The sequence below is a fragment of the Dendrobates tinctorius genome, unplaced genomic scaffold, assembly GCF_039654945.1.
Source record: "Dendrobates tinctorius isolate UK_male_01 unplaced genomic scaffold, ASM3965494v1 ptg000051l, whole genome shotgun sequence".
In the NCBI taxonomy this organism is placed as follows: domain Eukaryota; kingdom Metazoa; phylum Chordata; class Amphibia; order Anura; family Dendrobatidae; genus Dendrobates; species Dendrobates tinctorius.
In genome coordinates this window covers 6,153,766-6,172,938 of record NW_027361719.1, presented here as the reverse complement: position 1 = coordinate 6,172,938, position 19,173 = coordinate 6,153,766, and the positions used below count along the sequence as shown (strand labels likewise).

At 41.8% G+C, this 19,173-nt stretch overlaps 1 protein-coding gene across 1 annotated transcript in view; it reads left to right on the top strand.

Moving 5' to 3' along the window:
• The window catches only part of SLC4A8 (solute carrier family 4 member 8), a 304,800-nt gene that overhangs the window by 213,668 nt on the left and 71,959 nt on the right, over positions 1–19,173 (top strand). The window contains exons 6-10 of the mRNA XM_073576723.1: positions 1,321–1,509; positions 2,789–2,880; positions 8,871–9,028; positions 17,114–17,201; positions 17,659–17,805. Of these exons, the coding sequence (XP_073432824.1) occupies positions 1,321–1,509; positions 2,789–2,880; positions 8,871–9,028; positions 17,114–17,201; positions 17,659–17,805 (674 nt within the window). The remainder of the gene's footprint in view (positions 1–1,320; positions 1,510–2,788; positions 2,881–8,870; positions 9,029–17,113; positions 17,202–17,658; positions 17,806–19,173) is intronic.

Here is a 19,173-nt window from a genome sequence, read left to right as displayed (position 1 = left end):
ACTGAATATCTTAAAGAAGCATTCTCAAATTTGGGAACTATCCCCTATCTGTTGGATAGGGAATAATTTCTCGATGGTTGGAACGGTGGTCAATCATGCGCTCTGCTCTCCATTCATTCTTATGGGAGTGCAGAATTCCAGCCGAGCTCGGTGTTCAGTTATTCCCATTACTCCCTTTATGAATGAATAGAGGGCAGTGCGTATGATTGACCACCACTCCGTTCACATGGGGCTCTTCAGACCCCCAGTTCTCACAGTCAGTGGGTGTCCCAGTGTTCATCCCCCAGCGATCAGGAAGTAATCCCTTATTCTGTGGATAGAAAATAACTTCCAGACTTGAGTCAAACACTTTAAGATCCTAGCCATGCCCCTTCTATAAGGCGATGGCATAACCAATCACTTTATTCTTGGTGGACACATTCTAGGTGAACTTCACCAGCTGATCTTGGTGAGTCGGACCTTGCGGGTCCTATGCACATGTTAGACCTCCATGTTCTGCCTTGGTGGACTGCTGGTCATGCTCTGTCAGACGCCAAACCCGTTACATATGGCATCCAATATTGTACGCCAGGAGCTTGTGTCTATTGGATTCATACAGAACCCCTCTGTATGCCGTAGTAGGAAAATAGAAGCTTGCGAAGCTGCAGAAGAGTTGGCATAAACCTCTATGGCAGCCCTATTCAGGCAGCACTGTGCAATACAGCGCCGTAATATGGATTTATATGTAGAGCATAAGGCTATGTTCACATGTTGCATTGTTGCTGCTTTTTTTCATGCAAATTAAAAGCCTCTTTTTACAGCGCCAGCAAAAGCTATGAGATTTCAGAAATCTCATGCACACTTACTTCTTTTTTTTTTTTTTTACCTGACTGAATTGGAAATCGTCTGCTTTTTTGAAATGTGCAACATGTCAATGCTTACAGCATTTTTGCTGCGTTTTTTTTTACTCCTTGAAAGCACTGAGAAAGTGCAGGAATGGAAAAAAAAACAGCCCTGTGTTTTTTCGTTGCATTTTTGATGAATAAAACTAAACATGTACTGTAGACAACTAACACATGTAATCTGCATAAAAAAGCACATCAAAAACGCACTAAAACGCTTTTTTTGTAAGCGGTTTCTCTGCTGCCCAAGAGAGAAAAAAAACGAAGCACGGACACACAGTGTGAACACAGCCTTACAATCATGTACTATCTGCATCATTGGGTATTAGAATGTCATCAATCCAAGAACACAAGTGGATCTATGGTGGAAATATTATAAAGCGCTCTGGTGTTTTCACTGCCGTAACCATGGTGCTTTCTTTGTCATTTATGCCGTCAGATATGATCTTGGATCATCACGATTCCGCTGGGGAGATGGGAGAAAATATGAGAGTAAAAGTAAAGGAAGCACTGTTGAAAAAACATCATCATCAAATTGAGAAGAAACGTAACAATCTCATTCCTATGGTGCGCTCGTTCGCAGAAGTTGGCAAGAAGCAGTCGGAGCCCCATTTACTAGACAAAAATAGTAAGTAACCTGCTGGTTGTTGTAATAATTCTCCACGGATCACGTGCCTGGATGGATTTCAGCTCAGAATTTTAGAAAGTGGATTTTACAGCAAAAAAACATGTAGCCGTTAACCCTCACAATCAGCGGTTGACGCTGGGTTTGTCTTTAAGGGGGTATTCCCAGCTCCAAGATCCTATTCCAGTATATAGTTGATGCGTTAATAATAGCAAATACTTTCAATTAGAAATGTATTATAGTTTTTCTGATTCGCTATGCCTCTTTCCCCATGTGCCGGACCTTAGGTATCCACGGTTATGACCACTCATATCGTGATAGCTGGTTGCTAATGGGCGTAACCGTGGATACCTAAGGTCCTGCACATGGGGAAGGAGACATAGCGAATCAGAAAAACTATACTACAATCATAGGTATTTGCTAATATTTTTATTATTACACCTACTACATATTGGGATAGGATCTTGGAGATTGGAATACCCTTTAAGAAAAGTGACCTCATCCATAGTTTTCACAGACTGTTACGTCGGATCGTTAGACTAAACTGCCAGATTAGGAAGAAAGAGGAAAGTAAAACCACATGCCAATACCATTGAAAAATTGAGAAAATCTAATCATCCAAAATGGCAAAAATGATCTCCTTGTTATGTGTTTGGGGATTTCTAATGTAAAGTGTTACTGTGTAGGTGCTTTTACAGGATCTTTGTTTCTTTGCACTTTCAACTTTGGTCTGCGGTCAAAAATCAGCTGAGAGGCATTCGGAAAAAGATATATAAAAGAACTTTTCTGTTGTTCTGTAAGAATGAGCTCACCGGTGGATTTTCAGTTAACTCCTTTTTTTGCAGCCAGCAGTATAGTGCAACACAGAGACTATAGAATGCAAAAAGTGCAAAAAATGTTTAAAGCACCCCTCTAAAAAAAATCTTGTTGTTTTTTTTAGCCCAAAGTACATGTAGTTAAGGAAGAAAAAAATCTCCCGATAGGTGGACAGCCCCTTTATTTTTCTTGGATCATTGACTCATTGGCTGTAGCAGAGATGAGAACATGCAGCATTGCTTAGGATCTCATAAGCCGGCACCAGTGTAACGGTTAGAGCGAGCGCTTATCCGGAGGGTGACGCCATGTTAATTGAAGATGACAGCTGCTGTTTAAAAGAAAACAGATTGCTGACTGTGAATAGGAGTCACGGCTCAATGCTGGAAATACATGAAAAATGTGTATGAACAACCAATTTTCAATGTTCCCTGTCTATGTTATTAACATAAGTGTTATTGTTCCACAGCTCTGTCAGTTTCTCCACAACCTACCCCCTCTACATTAGATGTTAAAAATGGAGGAAACCATGACAACAGCAGTGCTGTTGATCTTAGCAAGGTGGGTATCATCTGTTACAAGTCCAGGATGAAGATTTTGTATAACTCTATGTCATAGAGAAAAATAAAAACTCCATAAGACATCTCCGGGGAGGGGACATGTCCCCCTCACACTAAACATATGGGTTTAATTATAGCTGGGAATAGAAAAACTAATTATATCTAGGGGAGAGCAAAACTAAATAAAATGGGGTAGGTAAGAGAGGGAGATGATACTCAAACCTCCACTGAAGTAGGAGCCCCTTGCAGTGACCATGTAGTTGCAGCATAGAAATGCTTTGCGTAAAAGACAGCAAGTTCCAGATCTGTAAAGTCAAGAGGCTGATAAGTGTAGAATCTAACACCTTCAAAGGTGACTTTTTTTCTCTTCAAAGAAAAACTGGACAATAGCAGTTAGACTCTCTGTATCCAGTGTCCAGATATGTATATAACAAATTCACTCACATCAACGTAAGGCCATTCTAACCCCTCCAACTTAATATCGGTCCAATCCAGGCCATGTTTAATCTCTATAAACAGAAAAAGAATGGCAATAAGAAACATTACAACAATATCTACAGCCTAGGACCTCCAGGGGCGAAGACATATTGTAAGTTGGGGACGGCATAAAATTCTGAAACACCTATCACATCCCACAACCAGCCTCCACAAGTGGGCGTAACATTGAGCTAGTAAGAATAAAAGTTTGGGTCTCCGTCTTTGTTCATTTTGGAAGTCATAGTTCGTTGTGAGGGTGGTCCATTTTCTCAATTTCAGTGCTAACTCCCACCAAGCTCTGAGCCGTTTCCGTGACATCAGGTTTAGTAAGTTTCTTTCAGTATTCCTTTTAATTTTATGCATTTGTATACACCATATGGTTTGTTCCCATTTTGCATAATCTTTGTATATTTTCTTATAAGCCCTGCCTACCTTTTCGGAGTAAATTTATAAAATGTGATAGCTCTATTCCTCTTGTTCTATGAACCACACCAATGAAGCCATACGCTAACTGTAACAGGTGTCCAGTCAATGCCTGTAGAAAAGTAGTTCCTATTTTGTGTTATTCAGGAGCTGGCAGTGACTGTACCAGGGTGTATGTATGTATTTACTGTATGTGTATATATAATTATATATAATACATGCTTTGGAATCGGAGGTGTATATATAATCTAAGATCACTGTGAGTTCCCCAATAACCAGCCTAGTAGTGGAAACAGCCACAACCACATCCATCACTTGTCAGTCAATTGCTTAATTGTCCTGATTATTGGAGGCAGCGGAGTTGCATTCTTCTGACAAACTGGGGACAGCTGTGGGATCTACATGATCTCTTCGGTGTTATATGTGACAAAGTGGTAACAGCGGTGGGATCTCCACCCCCCCCCCCCCCACCTCCCTAGCTGCTTCTTTAACACGCCATATTATCCTTGTTTAATCAATGGTAAGAGATTGGGACATTCATTAGTGTATTCACACGAGCAGTAAAGGTGGTCATAGACTGTGGATATGTTGACCGAATGCTTGTTCATCTGACATCTACCTTCATTTCCCCATACACACGCTCGGATTTCCTGAGCCCTTATATGTTTTGCATGAGAGAATGCAGTACGCTGCATCCAGGCACCTCTTCCAATTTAGAGGGCAGGAACGATCCAGTACTAACTGAAAACAGCTTGGCACGTGACTGTATCGGTCCGAGTGTGATCCGACATAACATCGGATCATGCTCAGAACAATGTTATGCTAGGGGGCCGCACACATGTCCAATTTTTTCCTCAGACAGAGCCCGGTTCAAGAACAAAATCGCTTCAGAACCAAGTTTGATCTGATATTCTGATGAGTCGGCCATAAAATTCAGTGAGTCCGTGGAAACCATCAGACTGCAATTGGATGACATCTAAGTACAGTCCGATTTTCACGGACTGACAGAACGGCGAAGATGGAGAATTTCTACAGTATATTAGATTGCATGTAGGAGACTGAAGTAATTAATTTCATACCTCATAATTACTGGTGACAAATAAGGGAATGCCCTATGTGGAGTCGTTGGAGAGCAAGGGCACCCTGTCCTATTTTTGCATAGGGTCCTGTATTATAAATGATTTGAAGATAAATTCATTGACACACAATGGCTAATTTTGAAAAATACATGCAAAAGAATATAAAAGCATTGAAGATAGCAAAAGATGTACTATATATTAAAATATATTATTATCAGCTTACAAGACAATACACTTGTTTTCTACTCGGCCTTCACATCTGGGTAAGCTGCTATACTACGTTCCGCTCTAATATATTATTACCAATAACAATATCATCATATTCTGAACATTTTGTGCTATGGAGGTCACAGTACCTCCCTGCCTGATGAACTCCAGAACGGACTTTCTATTCTTGCTGCTCCATCGGCTCCCACTTCCTTTTTCTTACCTCTAACTCTTACACCCTGGATACCTTATGAGATGCACCTTCGTGTTGTTGAAGCCTCTGTCTAAACAGTTGACCGGTCATGACAATTTGCAGCACTTTTGTATGTCTTTGTCAGATAAAGTGCTTGCACTACCTGGTCCCAATGGATCAAAAGGCTAAACCAAAGCTGAAATTAAGAATATTGAAGAGGTTGAACCAAAATCTACCATTTACAATAAATGTCTACTTGTTTTCTATTGTATATATTTTATTTTGTCTTCGAATATATTTTGCAATCTTGTTGGTTAGCAGCGCTGGCGCAGCCTTGTAGCGCCGGTCTGCTGGGTTTATGTCCCACTTATGTTACTGCTTCTTGAAAAATCTTCTGTATGTTTATAAGAGAAGTTTCAGAAAGATCCTCCTACCTTCAGGACCTGACGTAAAGCAGGATCACTGTTGAGTGGACAATCATTCTTGAGGCATGTTCACATGAAATTTTTTTTTTTTAGCGTGTCTGCTCCACAAAAAAAAAAAGCACCTGACAAATCGCTTCAAGAATTCTTGAAAGACCTTTCTGTTGTAAAGCCACATTGATGGTCGTATGTTCAATGTTTTGAGCATTGTTTTCCACTTCAGGTTTTGCAGGAAAAAGAGAATACAAGTCATTTTTTTTTTTTAGAAAGTTCCTGGTGAATACCATTCCTCCCACTGTGCCATCAAAAGGCTGCAAAAATCACTTTTAATTTATGCTTGTTACGTCTCTTTTAGGCAGATTCAGCCTGGAACCCAATTGGAGAAGAGCTCAATGAGTATAAAAAACAATGATCATATATGCAGCAATGTCAAAATGACTTGCTGTGCCACATGATCTTTATTTTTTAACTTCTTTTAACCGATTCGGGCTTCCACAGCCATGAAGTCACCTGGCCATTTTAAGGTGGCTTCCACTTGTAAGTCGCCACTATTCTGTATATAAGTAAAAAAAAAAAAAGATGCTAGCTGCAAAACCACTACAAAAACATCAGTAGGACAAAGAAGATTCTTCAGGAGAAAACACCGTTTTTTTCTTGAAGTGTCTTCTGCTTCAACAGGTATGCAGGCGTCTATGAGATGCCATCTGCCTGTACCTTTTGGTAAAAGACTCTTCCAAGCTGCTTATAAATCTCCTACAATCCTCGTCAGGAAATGAAAAATTCCTCCAAATAGTCAACTCAAAAGGGTCCATGTACCCTTATAATATCCCCACTAGCTCGCACCAATCCATTGTGTTGTTAGTTATACTAGTTCTCATTTCCCTTCATCTCCTTCCCCAGCGCTTCAACTCGGGGATCAAAAACAATTATTTTTTTATCTAAAGATTGCTTTACATCCCTTAGCGGCTCTGTAGGCAACCACCTTCTTTGCCGGTCCCCTTGTCCTTGCAGTTTGTGCTCGCTTTAAAAAGATCTTAGTAAAAATTCTAAATTCTATACCATACGTATTTAACGCATCACTCCAGAGTTTTCTTTTTTACTTCGCTGTAGAGTAAAAGTCCTCTTTCTTTCTGAAGAGGCAATTTGCATATTATTTTCCCAGAGGAGCATTGCACGGCGAATAAGTCTCCTTACCTTGACAAGCCACAGCTGGCATGTCCCTCTCCGCAAGGAGAAACCTTACTTCTTAGACCCTAGTCCAGAGCCTCTCACCTTGCCAAATCAGATCTCATACTTTGCACTGACGAGAGCCAACAGCTCGAAACACCGTGTCTGCAAATTGAGATTCTGATTTGGCTTGTATCCTAAGTCATACTACAAGACTCGTTAAAGGGTTGATTGTGACTTGTAGGATCGCTACTACCAATAGGTGGCGCTGTAGAGTAAAAGTCCTCTTTCTTTCTGAAGAGGCAATTTGCATATACTTTTTTACTTCAACGCTGTAGTTGGGCCATTAATCTAAGTTCCCTCACTCTAGTATTATACTTACCAGCCGCTGTCTTCCCATCTTCAGCTCTTCCCCTCGTCACTCTGATGCCAATATGCCATCTTGTTACCGCAACTTCTGACTGACCGGTAGTCAGAGGTAATAGTGACAAACTCTCAGTGTAAGTCTGATACCTTCATTCCAGCTCTCGTAGACTTACTTTGAGTTGTGACATGCGGCTTGCAAAGCAAACACTGAAGCGATCCGGCAGGTCACAGCCTACAGAAGGTCGACCAAAGTGGTGCTGGTAAGTATGAGACTAGGGTCAAGGAACTTAGATTAGTTGAACCACTCCAGCGCTGAAATAAAGAAAACACTGGAGTGGTGCTTTCACTAAATATAGAGTGCATTGCTTTTGTGCCCTTCAGTAGTTTTGCCAAAATGTATACACTGAATGACTGTTCTCCAAAGCACATGACAACAAGGAAAATGAAGAAATCCCATATTTATTATAATACTAGCTGAAGAGTAACCAACTGTGGTTAGTTATAACAAATTATAATGATTATATTGCACATAAAAACCGTGTATCTAATCCTATTCTGTGTGATACTGTCTGCTGAGCCGTGTATCTAATCCTATCCTGTGTGATACTGCCTGCAGAGCCATGTGTCTAATCCTCTCCTGTGTGATACTGACTGCTGAGCTGTGTATCTAATCCTATCCTGTGTGATACTGACTGCTGGGCCGTGTATCTAATCCTATCCTGTGATACTGACTGCTGAGCTGTGTATCTAATCCTATCCTGTGTGATACTGACTGCTGAGCCGTGTATCTAATCCTATCCTGTGTGATACTGACTGCTGAGCTGTGTATCTAATCCTATCCTGTGTGACACTGTCTGCTGAGCTGTGTATCTAATCCTATCCTGTGTGATACTGGGCTCCCCCTGCAGTCTGTGTCAGAGGGTGGTCTGTGTTGGCACGGTAATAAATTGTGTTATTTCCAGCTTTACAGAAGGACGATAACACCATAGAAATGATAAGAATAATAGGCCTCAGTTACCACAACTGTCTACAAAGAAAACTGTTGCTGATAGCAACCAATCACAGCTCATTTTTCATCTTTTAAACAGCTCTGGGACAGCGTGGCCAGTTTTGTGTGGCGACTTTTGTGTTTCGACTTTTATGTGGCGAGGTTGGTGTATGTGTGGTGAAATGTGTGCGGAGGGTGGTATATGTGTTGAAGCACATGGTAGTGTGTGGCGCATTTTGTGTGTGTGTTCATATCCCTGTGTGTGGTGAGTATCCCATGTTAGGGCCCCACCTTAGCAACTGTACGGTATATACTCTTTGGCGCCATCGCTCTCATTCTTTCACTCCCCCTTGTTCACATCTGGCAGCTGTCAGTTTGCCTCCAACACTTTTCCTTTCACTTTTTCCCCATTATGTAGATAGGGGTAAAATTGTTTGGTGAATTGGAACGTGCAGGGTTAAAATTTTGCCTCACAACATAGCCTTTGACGCTCTCAGGGGCCAGACCTGTGACTGTGCAAAATTTTGTGGCTGTAGCTACGACGGTGCAGATGCCAGTCCCGGACATATATACATACATACACACATACACACATTGAGCTTTATATATTAGATAATATTTATTGGTGTTTATATTGTTGATCTTGTATTAATTTTGTGACTTTTCAAGGTGGATCTTCATTTCATGAAAAAAATACCTACGGGAGCAGAAGCCTCCAACGTGCTTGTTGGAGAACTGGATTTTTTGGAACGACCAATCGTAGCCTTTGTCCGTCTATCTCCAGCAGTTCTTCTTACTGGACTGACAGAAGTCCCAATTCCCACTAGGTAAGATAGATTGTTCATCCCATCAAATAACCGATAAGATAGATTGTTCATCCCATCAAATAACCGACCACTCTTGGTTTTTGAAGAGCATCTGATAACAGTCAGGAGGGGGTGTACATTTATATTTTGGGTATTCACAAATGGTTTCAATGGTTCTACAAACCGAGAATTACCCTTTATTGCCACATTTTCGGGCGTCACCATAAAAAGCTACGGAAAATAAGAGGCGAGTGAGAACTTGTCCCTTCCTAATTCTTAGCAAGCGATAACATAACATGGCAGTGTCCGCTCCCCAAGAACTCACTAATCTAGATTTATGATAAAGGAGTGATCTTTTCGTCCATTTCCTATTGTATCTATTTATATGACTTACTAGCAGGTTCACTAGGCTATCGCTGCAGAGATCTAATTCCACTTCCATTGCATTCTTCCAGCCAAACTGTCTCGTCATTACCCCATACCAAGCCGCCAAATTACCCTTTTATTTATGACATAATTACATACATATTGAGGTTGGAAGATAAACTCTGAATAATTAAGATTATATTTTCCCAAATATATATAAAAAAAGAAGTTGCTTAGGGATAATTACATCTCAGGGGCTATAGGCACTGAAAATGGCAAGTGACTTTATTTGGCTGGCAGTTCTAACTAATGCTTGAACTTCACAGAAAATTGGCACACAGTGCCTCTTTCCTTCATGAAACTGAAAGGGATAGGATAATGATTAGAAATTAGAAGAAAAAATGTTCACAGTGAGGGTGATCAATGAATAGAACAAGCTTCCACGAGAGGTGGTGAGTTCTCCTTCAATGGAAGTCTTCAAACAGAGGCTGGTTTAGTGAATCCTGCATTGAGCAGGGGGTTGGACATGATGGCCCTGGAGGTCCCTTCCATCTCTAACATTCTATCATTCTATGTCATTTTCTCATAATAAGACTGATCCAGTATGAAGACCAACGGATACTGGAATTTAGATGGAGAGGATCTGACTCACACGGTGTTAGTGTGCTCACCCACGTTCAGTGGTCCCGTCATAGGTTTACAACCGAACCCCCCGTAAAACGGGTTTCTGGCGTATGCACCGATGGGGCTGTTGACTATAATGGTGCCAGCAGAGTCAATGTGTGCTCTGTCGTGCATCATTTTCAGGCGTATACGCCTACTGGAGGCGGACACTCAGACGTAGTAGACCCTCTATGAATTCTACCGTTTTCCATATCAGAACATATTAAAAAGTACGTGGTCCTTATAAGGTCTTAAAATTAGGTAAATGTAACCTCAGATGAACAGCAATACATAACAAATTACACCGTCATTATTTATTTAGCAAAAACTAGGCTAAAATGCAGACACAGTGTGGGCATAATTAAGTACACCCTTACTGTCTTTCATAGGAATTAGGAGGGTACAGTGCTGTGCAAATTAATTGGGACAAAGCATTTCTTTAAGTAAAATCGTAGGTTAGTTACCAGTCAGTGATTCAAACCAGTTTTAACTGCTTTGAACAGGTACTCACACCTGTTCAAAGCAGTTAAAACTGGTTTGAATCACTGACTGGTAACCAACTTACGATTTTACGGCTTTGTCCCAATTAATTTGCACAGCACTGTAAGTAGCAGCCAGGTGCTGCAGAACAAATCTCCTTGATTGAATCGTTCATCAGCAAATGTGACCGCTTCTATAACAGACGAAACATTGGCATTATGTTGGCCTGGAATATTCAGGTATGTGTTAACCTCAGCAATGATCTTGGGCTATGGTCACACGAGCATTAATTTGAGAGAATCTGATCTATTATGTAAGTGATACTCTGATGAGAGTTTGATCAGACTGCCATCATAGTGTGGTCTGATTCTCTCGGATGGGTGAACAGTATCACAGGTGCGGGGAACATGGAAATGAGTCCCCATCTTCTCCATTCTGTGAGTCTGCGGAAATCGGACTGGACTCAAATGTCATCCAAGCGTAGTCCAATGTTTTACATGCACCCATAGAATTGAATGGGTGATTGTGATTAGAGATGAGCAAATTTGTTCGGTTTCGGTTCCAAATACTATCAGAATCGAATTTTGTTTTTGCAATATTCGTCGAACACAGTCGAACGTCATTAACCCCTTGCTGTCATTGGACGGAATATTACGTCCAATGGCCGTACCTCCGCTTTGATGAGGGCTCCGGCGGTGAGCCGTATCAAAGCCGGGACATGTTATGAACAGCTGACGTGCCCGCAATAGGCGCGGGTGGAATCGCGATCCACCCGCGCTTATTAACTAGATAAATGCCGCTGTCAGACTCTGACAGCGGCATTTAACGCGTGCTTCTCGCCATCAGGCTGAAAATACGCGCACCGCTGATCTCCATCACGTGATCGGGGGTCATCGGTTCGATGGCATAACAACCCTAGGTCTCCTTGAGATCTCTATGGCTGTTTATGCCGGATTGCTATGAGATCTTTGGTCGGCGCTCATAGTAATGCAGTAAATTTGCTACATAGAGGCAATCTGAGCATCACCTCTATGTAGCAGAGCCAATCGGGCTATGGCAGCTACTAGCCTCCCATGAAGACTATTGTAGCATGCCAAAAGTGTAAAAAAAAAAAAAAAAGTTTTGAAAATATAAAAGTTCAAATCACCCCCCTATTTCGCCCCATTCAAAATAAAACAATCAAAAAAAAATCACACATACACATATTAGGTATCGCCGCTTTCTGAATCGCCCGATCTATCAATAAAAAAAAAAAGGATTAACCCGATCGCTAAACGGCGTGGCAGAAAAGAAAAATCAAAACACCGAATTACTTTTTTTTTTTTTAGTCGCCGCGACATTGCATTAAAATGCAATAACGGGCGATTAAAAGAACGTATCTGCACAAAAGTGGTGTAATTAAAAACGTCACCCAATCAGAGATCATGAAGAATGGAGACGCCACGGGTCTCGGAAAATGGTGCCATTTTTTTTTTTTTAGCAAACTTTGGAATTTTTTTTTCACCACTTAGATAAAAAAAAAAAAGAACTAGACATTTTTTGTGTCTGTGAATTCGTAATGTCCTGGAGAATCCTAATGGCAGGTCAGTTTTAGCATTTAGTGAACCTAGCAAAAAAGCCAAACAAAAAACAAGTGTGTGGGATTGCACTATTTTTTGCAATTTCACCGCACTTGGAATTTTCTTTCTGTTTTCGAGTACACGACACGCTAAAACCAATGGTGTCGTTCAAAAGTGGAACTCGTCCTACAAAAAATAAGCCCTCACTTGGCCATATTGATGGAAAAATAAAAAAGTTATGGCTCTGGAAAAAGGGGAGCGAAAAACGAAAACGCAAAACTGAAATAGCTCCGGGAGTTAAGGGGTTAGTCAATGGGAGTAGAAATTACCGAATATGTTCAGAACTGATCATAAGACATACATTTGGCACAAATATTGTTTGAATATGTCAAATCAGATTCGGGGACAAAATCCAAACAAATTGGCTGATCTCTAATTGTGATCTGATTTGCGCATCAACTCACAGGATGCTGCGATGTTTTTTCTCATGTCCAATGGGCATGAGAAAAAAAAATGCTGATCAGCACTGCCCAATAGTATAACACTGGTCCGAGTGCTATTCGATAAAACATTGGGATAGCGCTTCTCCAATGTGTACGCTCGTGTAAGCAAGCCCTTAGAGAAACAATTGTTGATTCCCATCAATCTGGGAAGGGTTATGAGAAGAGTTGAGCGAATTTGTTTGGGTCGCCGCTTATTCGGCAAGCTAGAGCGCTTACCGAATAAGCTACAGAGGGAATCCGACTGCCTGGATCGTGCCGGCTGATCAGCTGTCCGGCGTCTTAGGTGCATGTGTCGCGGCTGTGTGACAGTCCCAACACATGTATGGAGAGCCCAACAGGCTCTCCATGCATGTGTTGTGACAGTGAAACAGCTGCGACCCATACAGCTACGGCGCCGGACAGCTGATCAGCCGGCGCGATCCAGGTAGCCGGATTCCCTCTGCAGCTTATTCGGTAAGCGCCCTAGCTTGCTAAATAAGCAGGAACCCGATCAAATTTGTTCAACTCTGGTTATGAGGCCATTCCCAAACAATTTAGAGTCCGTCATTTTGCTGTGAGAAAGATTATTCACAAGGGGAAAAAATTCAAGACATTTGACAATGTTCCCATGATTGGATTTCCCAGTAAATTCACCCCTAGGTCCGACAATGCAATGCGCAAAGAAAATGCAAAAAAATCCAAGAGCTACAGATAAAACTCTAAAGGCCTCAGTTAGCATGTTAAATGTTCAACTTCTTGCCTGCACAATTAAAAAAAAAAAAAAAAATTAACGAGTATGGCTTTGGAAGGGTTGTCACGAGAAAGACTATTTTTTCAAAAAAGAACATGACACCACAGCCAAACTTGGCAAAACTGCATCTAAAAAACCCCACAAGATCTTTGGAACAATGTCCATGGGACATACAAAACAAATATGGAGATTGATTATAAGCACCATGTCTGATGAAAATTAAAGACAAGATATCCTCACAGACACCTCATACCAAATGTGAAGCACAGTGGTGGATGGGTAACAATTTAGGTTTGTTGTGCATCCACTGATCCTAGACACCTTGCTTTCATTGAGTTGACCATGACGTCCTTTTTGTACAAAAATAGCCTGGAGTCAAATGTGAGGCCATTTATCAAAAAGTTATTACCGGTAATTAACATGCACCTTCTTTATGGGACAACACCTTTAAACTTTGCTGTAAAGTACAGTGGGCCCAAAGTTCCTTTACAATGATGTGAGAGACTGATAAATGTTGTACAGAAAGCCATTACTTCAAGTTATTGCTGCTAAATGTGTTTTTACAAGCTATGGATTCATGGAGATAAAGGGGTATTCCCATCTCCAAGATCCAATCCCAATATTTAGTAGGCATAATAATAATAATTAATTAGCAAATACCTCCAATTAGAAATGTAGTATAGTTTATCTGATTCGCTATGTCTCTTTTCTCATGTACAGGTAATGCAGGACCTTGCGTATTCATGGTTGTGACCACTAGCAACTAGCTGTCACTTTATCAGTGTATGTAACCATGGATCCCTAAGGTCCTGCAATGCCTACACATGAGGAAAGAGATAGTGAATCAGAAGAACTATACTACATTTCTAATTTGTGGTATTTGCTAATATTATTTTACCTACTACATATTGGGATATAATCTTGGACATGGGAATACCTCATTAAGTTTTGATCCATTTTTCACATATGGCTTCAGTATTTTGCCCTAGTTTGTTTTTCTTTATTAAGAATAAACACTGTGTAATTTGTCTTGTATTGTTATTCACATGTATTTTTCTCATTTCTAAACCTTCTAAGAACCTTTTTTTTTATTTTTTTTAATTGTCTTGATACGTAAAACCATAGAATTAGTGTTTCTCATATAGCTACAGGCTAGCTCATGAACGTCAGCTTTATGCTCGGATATGAAAGTAAGTTTATATAAACTTACATAATGCAGATTCACTTTAGCATTCAGTTGTAAACTATATTGCAGAGTAAAAGAAAATTGGAAATGTAGTATTCTCAAAATAAATAAAATTATTTATATAAGGCTCTCTTCACACCTGCATTTTTAAGTTCCCTTTCGATATTCTGTTTTGTGGAGCTTGAACTTGATGTACATTTGTTTTTTTTTTCAACTGCACTAAGTAACTGATCATTGACTTTCTGGCTTCTGTTTAGTTCCATTTTTTTCAATAAAACAAAAATCGCAGCAGGTTTCCAAAATGAGAAATGGAGAACCAGATCTCAAAGTGCTGTTGTCAACAGAGGTTAAAAAGAACTAAAATAAAAGGGTTGTCACGACTCTCTTTCTCTGTCCCTAACGCTAGGGGCGTCTTTGCTTGCCCTGTTCCATGGTTTACATAATAATAATAATCTTTATTTTTATATAGTACTAACATATTCCGCAGCGCTTTACAGTTTGCACACATTATCATCACTGTCCCCGATGGGGCTCACATTCTACATTCCCTATCCCTATTCCCCATTCCCTACCTGTCTTTGGAATGTGGGAGGATACTGGAGTACCTGGAGGAAACCCACGCAAACACAGGGAGAACATACAAACTCCTTGCAGATGTTGTCCTTGGCGGGATTCGAACCCAGGGCCCCAGTGCTGCAAGGCTGCAGTGTTAACCACTGAGCCACCGTGCTGCCCACCGTCCGATGTTGAAGACGCTGGAGCCGCATACCTTGCCTTAGCTCCTCAATCTGCCCTCAGTCTGTACCCTTCCCCCACCCAGTGAAGAGGGGAGTAGTAGTGTACCGTAATATACTAACCAGACTAATATGGTAATACGAACAGGGATAACTGAAAATACTAAATATACTCACACAGACAACAGAGATTAACAGTGGAGGATGTGGTTAAACCAACGGTGAAGAAGAAGAAAGGGAATTATCACACACTCAAAACCTAGCAACAGTCATGGATAAATCTACCAAATGTCTTCTTCAATAACAACCACCAACAACCTTCAGCCATGCAGCATAAGCTAACTCTGACAATGAGTGCTAGCCAGGTCCCAGATTATATAGGAGATAGGAGTGGCAAACAGTATACAGCTGAGAGCCTTAACACAGGAAAGCTTCCAGGAGATTTCAACTGATCACCCCGCACTGCTAAAAGAAACTTGCACTGTTTAATATGAAGGTGAAGTGCTTCTAATCAGTGCAGGAGCAGGACATCAAACGTTGCGATCTTCTGGCTCCTCTCTGTTGCGGTAAACCCATAACAGGGGTGCCTGCATCTCATACATTTCACGTATATACAGGATATGCCATAAATGTACAGTAGATCCAGGTCTAACTAATGGGATCAGCATTTATTTCTGGTACGGGGCCCAATCATGCTCTCTGTTCAGTGAAGAGATTGTTGGAATTCCCTTATAAATGACTGGCAATTCCGACCACCTCTCCACTGACAGCGGCACACATCGGGCCCTCTTCTTGAGAATGATGCATGTACTGTAATATACTGTTATGCCGCGCTCACCAGGAGGCGGGGCTTCGGCCCCAACGTCACTCCCTCCGGTACGGCGGTCCCTCAGGGGTCCCCGTCGGGTGCGCACGCGCAGCTCTCGTCCCAGGGTCTTCTCCTCCATGTCACGTTTGCGCTTGCGCGCTCCTGTCAGGGCTGTATAGGGCTCGGTCCTCTCTATGGTAATGGAGGACCTGATCCAGAACCAGTAGTAGTCATGTGCTTTCTGGCTAGGTCCTGACCCGGAACCAGTAGTAGTCATGTGCTTTCTGGCTAGGTCCTGACCCGGAACCAGTAGTAGTCATGTGCTATATCAGATGACCTCCCCCTAGGGGAGGTGCCTGATTATTGTTGTGCTTCCTGGCTGGGTCAGCTGTGTCCCAGCCTGGCTGTGCGCTGTTCTCAGGTCCTCTGCTCTGTCTGCTATTCTGTGGTGCTCCTAGCACTTGCTCTGAACCCTTGTTGCTTCATGCTCAGACGTGCCTTCTGGCACATCCTCTCGTATCCTGTCCCTTGTTTCTCGCTCAGTCGTGCCTCCTGGCATTCACTCTATTCCTATGTTCTGTTACACCTCCTGGCACGACTGCTGCCTCATTCTGTACTCTGTCGTGCTCCTTGCACGCGTCCTGCTTTGTCTACCTCCGGATGTGTTACTCGCCTTATGTGCCCACGTGTACCCTCCTTGCACTATCCCGTATTCAGCGCACTCCAGTGTATTCTCCTGTGTTTCCTAGTATCCTGCACCCTCCAGTCACACAGTCTCGTTATCTCCTGTGAGCCGGCCGCCTGGTGCCAGCAGTCGTGGTATCATATCCCCTGGGGCTTGCTCCTGACACTCCCTGTATAGGGGGTGGTCCTCACTAGGCTAGCTCGCCCTGGGAGGGTTGGTGCCGCGACCCAGAGGGTCCACTCCAGGAGTCGCTAACACTCTAAGACTCTAACATATACATTTATGGCATGTTGTATAGATATGATATAAATGGACAAAATAGAAATACCACTTTAATCTGAAAAATGTTGCAATGTTTGTCATTTTCTTCTATTTCACCATTTGTCTGTCAGATTTTTATTCATCTTGCTGGGGCCAGTAGGAAAAGCACAACAATACCATGAGATTGGCCGATCAATGGCTACTATAATGACAGATGAGGTATGGTATTCTGCATGTTAACCTAATGTGTCTATATGTGTGGATAGCATAGCTTGGGGTGAAGTTTTGGGTAATCTGGCATATATTGCATAATATTGCTTTCTTTTGATAACCCATTGTTTTATGTGATCCGTTTTATTGGATTTGCCAAGAGCCTCTCACCAGGGTCAGTCTTTGCTCTATATTTACCTATTTACTTGCTAGGAAATGAGCAAAAAATGCTTTATTTGTACAAAATCATTATTTGATATTGTGTGTGTGTCCTCCATGCCTGAAAGTGAGCTAATTCGTATGGTGGCGGCTGCTAAGGAAAGGGCATCGTGAATGGCGCGGAGCAACCTGTGTTACGTATTGTAATAAGGTTTAAAAGCCAAATCTGACCCTGATGGCAGGATTGTATAAAATGTCAATCGGCGTCCTTACCAACTACTGTCATAAACTAATAATGCGTTTAAAGATTTTCCATGATGTTGCTTACAAAGCGAAGGACAGAGGAGACTTATTAGCTGGGATTGACGAGTTCTTGGATCAAGTAACTGTGCTCCCACCAGGAGAATGGGACCCATCCATCAGAATTGAGCCACCAAAGAACGTTCCTTCTCAAGTGAGTGTCAGCATGATCGGATCTTCGCCGTGCTGAAAGTACATTTACTGTAACATCCAAAAAGTGAAAACGTAATTGGTCTAAAGCTTCACTGGCCTTCTATAGATGTATCCAGACTTAATCACATATAGATCCATAGCTCGAAACTCATTGCCCCGTCATACATGTGATAAAAACTAGCAACAAATGGGTTAATCTACGCTGCCGTTGAACAAGAATGAAGAGATGTAGAATCCAATTGTGAGCGGTTTATTGGTCAGCGCGTTCCAAAGTTTTACAACTTCTTCATCAGGACAATCCATGATAAGATATTTGATATTGTGGTTTGTCCTGATGAAGAGATTGTAAAGCTTTGAAATGCATTGACCATTAAACCTCTTGCAACTGGATTCGACATCTCATCATTCTGCTTCAATGGCAGCGCAGATTAACCCATTTGTTTCCAGTTTTATCACATGTATGAGCGGGCATTCTTAGGCACAGATATTATTTTTCTTGAGTGCTATAGAGGAGTTAAAAAGCCTAAAGGCTATAGAAACAAAATATTTGTACCTATGTTCATGGTTATCCAGGACTATTTTTTTTTTTTTTTACAATGGGCCTAAGATCTAAAAGGCAGCTCCTTTCTAACTACCTCCCTGTTGTGTCTGGCGCTGTTCGTTACCGGTAGAGGGGGATCACAGACCACTCCTGCCGGCGATTAAGCTGCTTCCTCTGACAGCATGTTGTCAGAGCAGCAGGCTCTCTTCCGCTCTGCTCTGTCAACGGGGAGAGGCTGCCGTCGTCATGCTGATTGACAGCCAGATCCCCTTTGCCTAACTGTGGGGTTTCGGGTATCAAACAGCATAACACCATCAGTTATGCCCCATCGACAGAGCAGCCTGGAAGAGAATGAGCTGCTCTGTTGACCTGGAGAAACTGAATCACTGTCGGGAACGGTCTGAGACGCCTCTGAGCCGAAGCCGCGTAGAACAGGCAAGTAATTGACTCTGTTAGCAACTACCTTAGTGTTTAGGCCCATATTTAAAAAACAAAATAAAAAAAAAATAGTCCTGGATAACTCATTGAAGGTAACAACATGCATTAAGCTTCAGTCTGCAATCTTCATTGCTCCATTCATTTTAGGAGCCTGTGATATGCAATTTGCAGCTGGATCGTAAGTTCAGATTTTTCTGTTGTTGGAGTGTCTCTCCTAGTAATATAGGCTGGATGGTGAGGTCTGTGTGTATCCACACTGTTATAGTCTTCACTTCCTTTGGTGTGTCAGCACTGCTCCACCACCTTAATTTCCTCTTTATGTGCTTTTCCCCTAGTCGATGGCCTGTTTTCTGTGCCCTCTAAGATACTTCCCCCTCACTCTGCTACAGA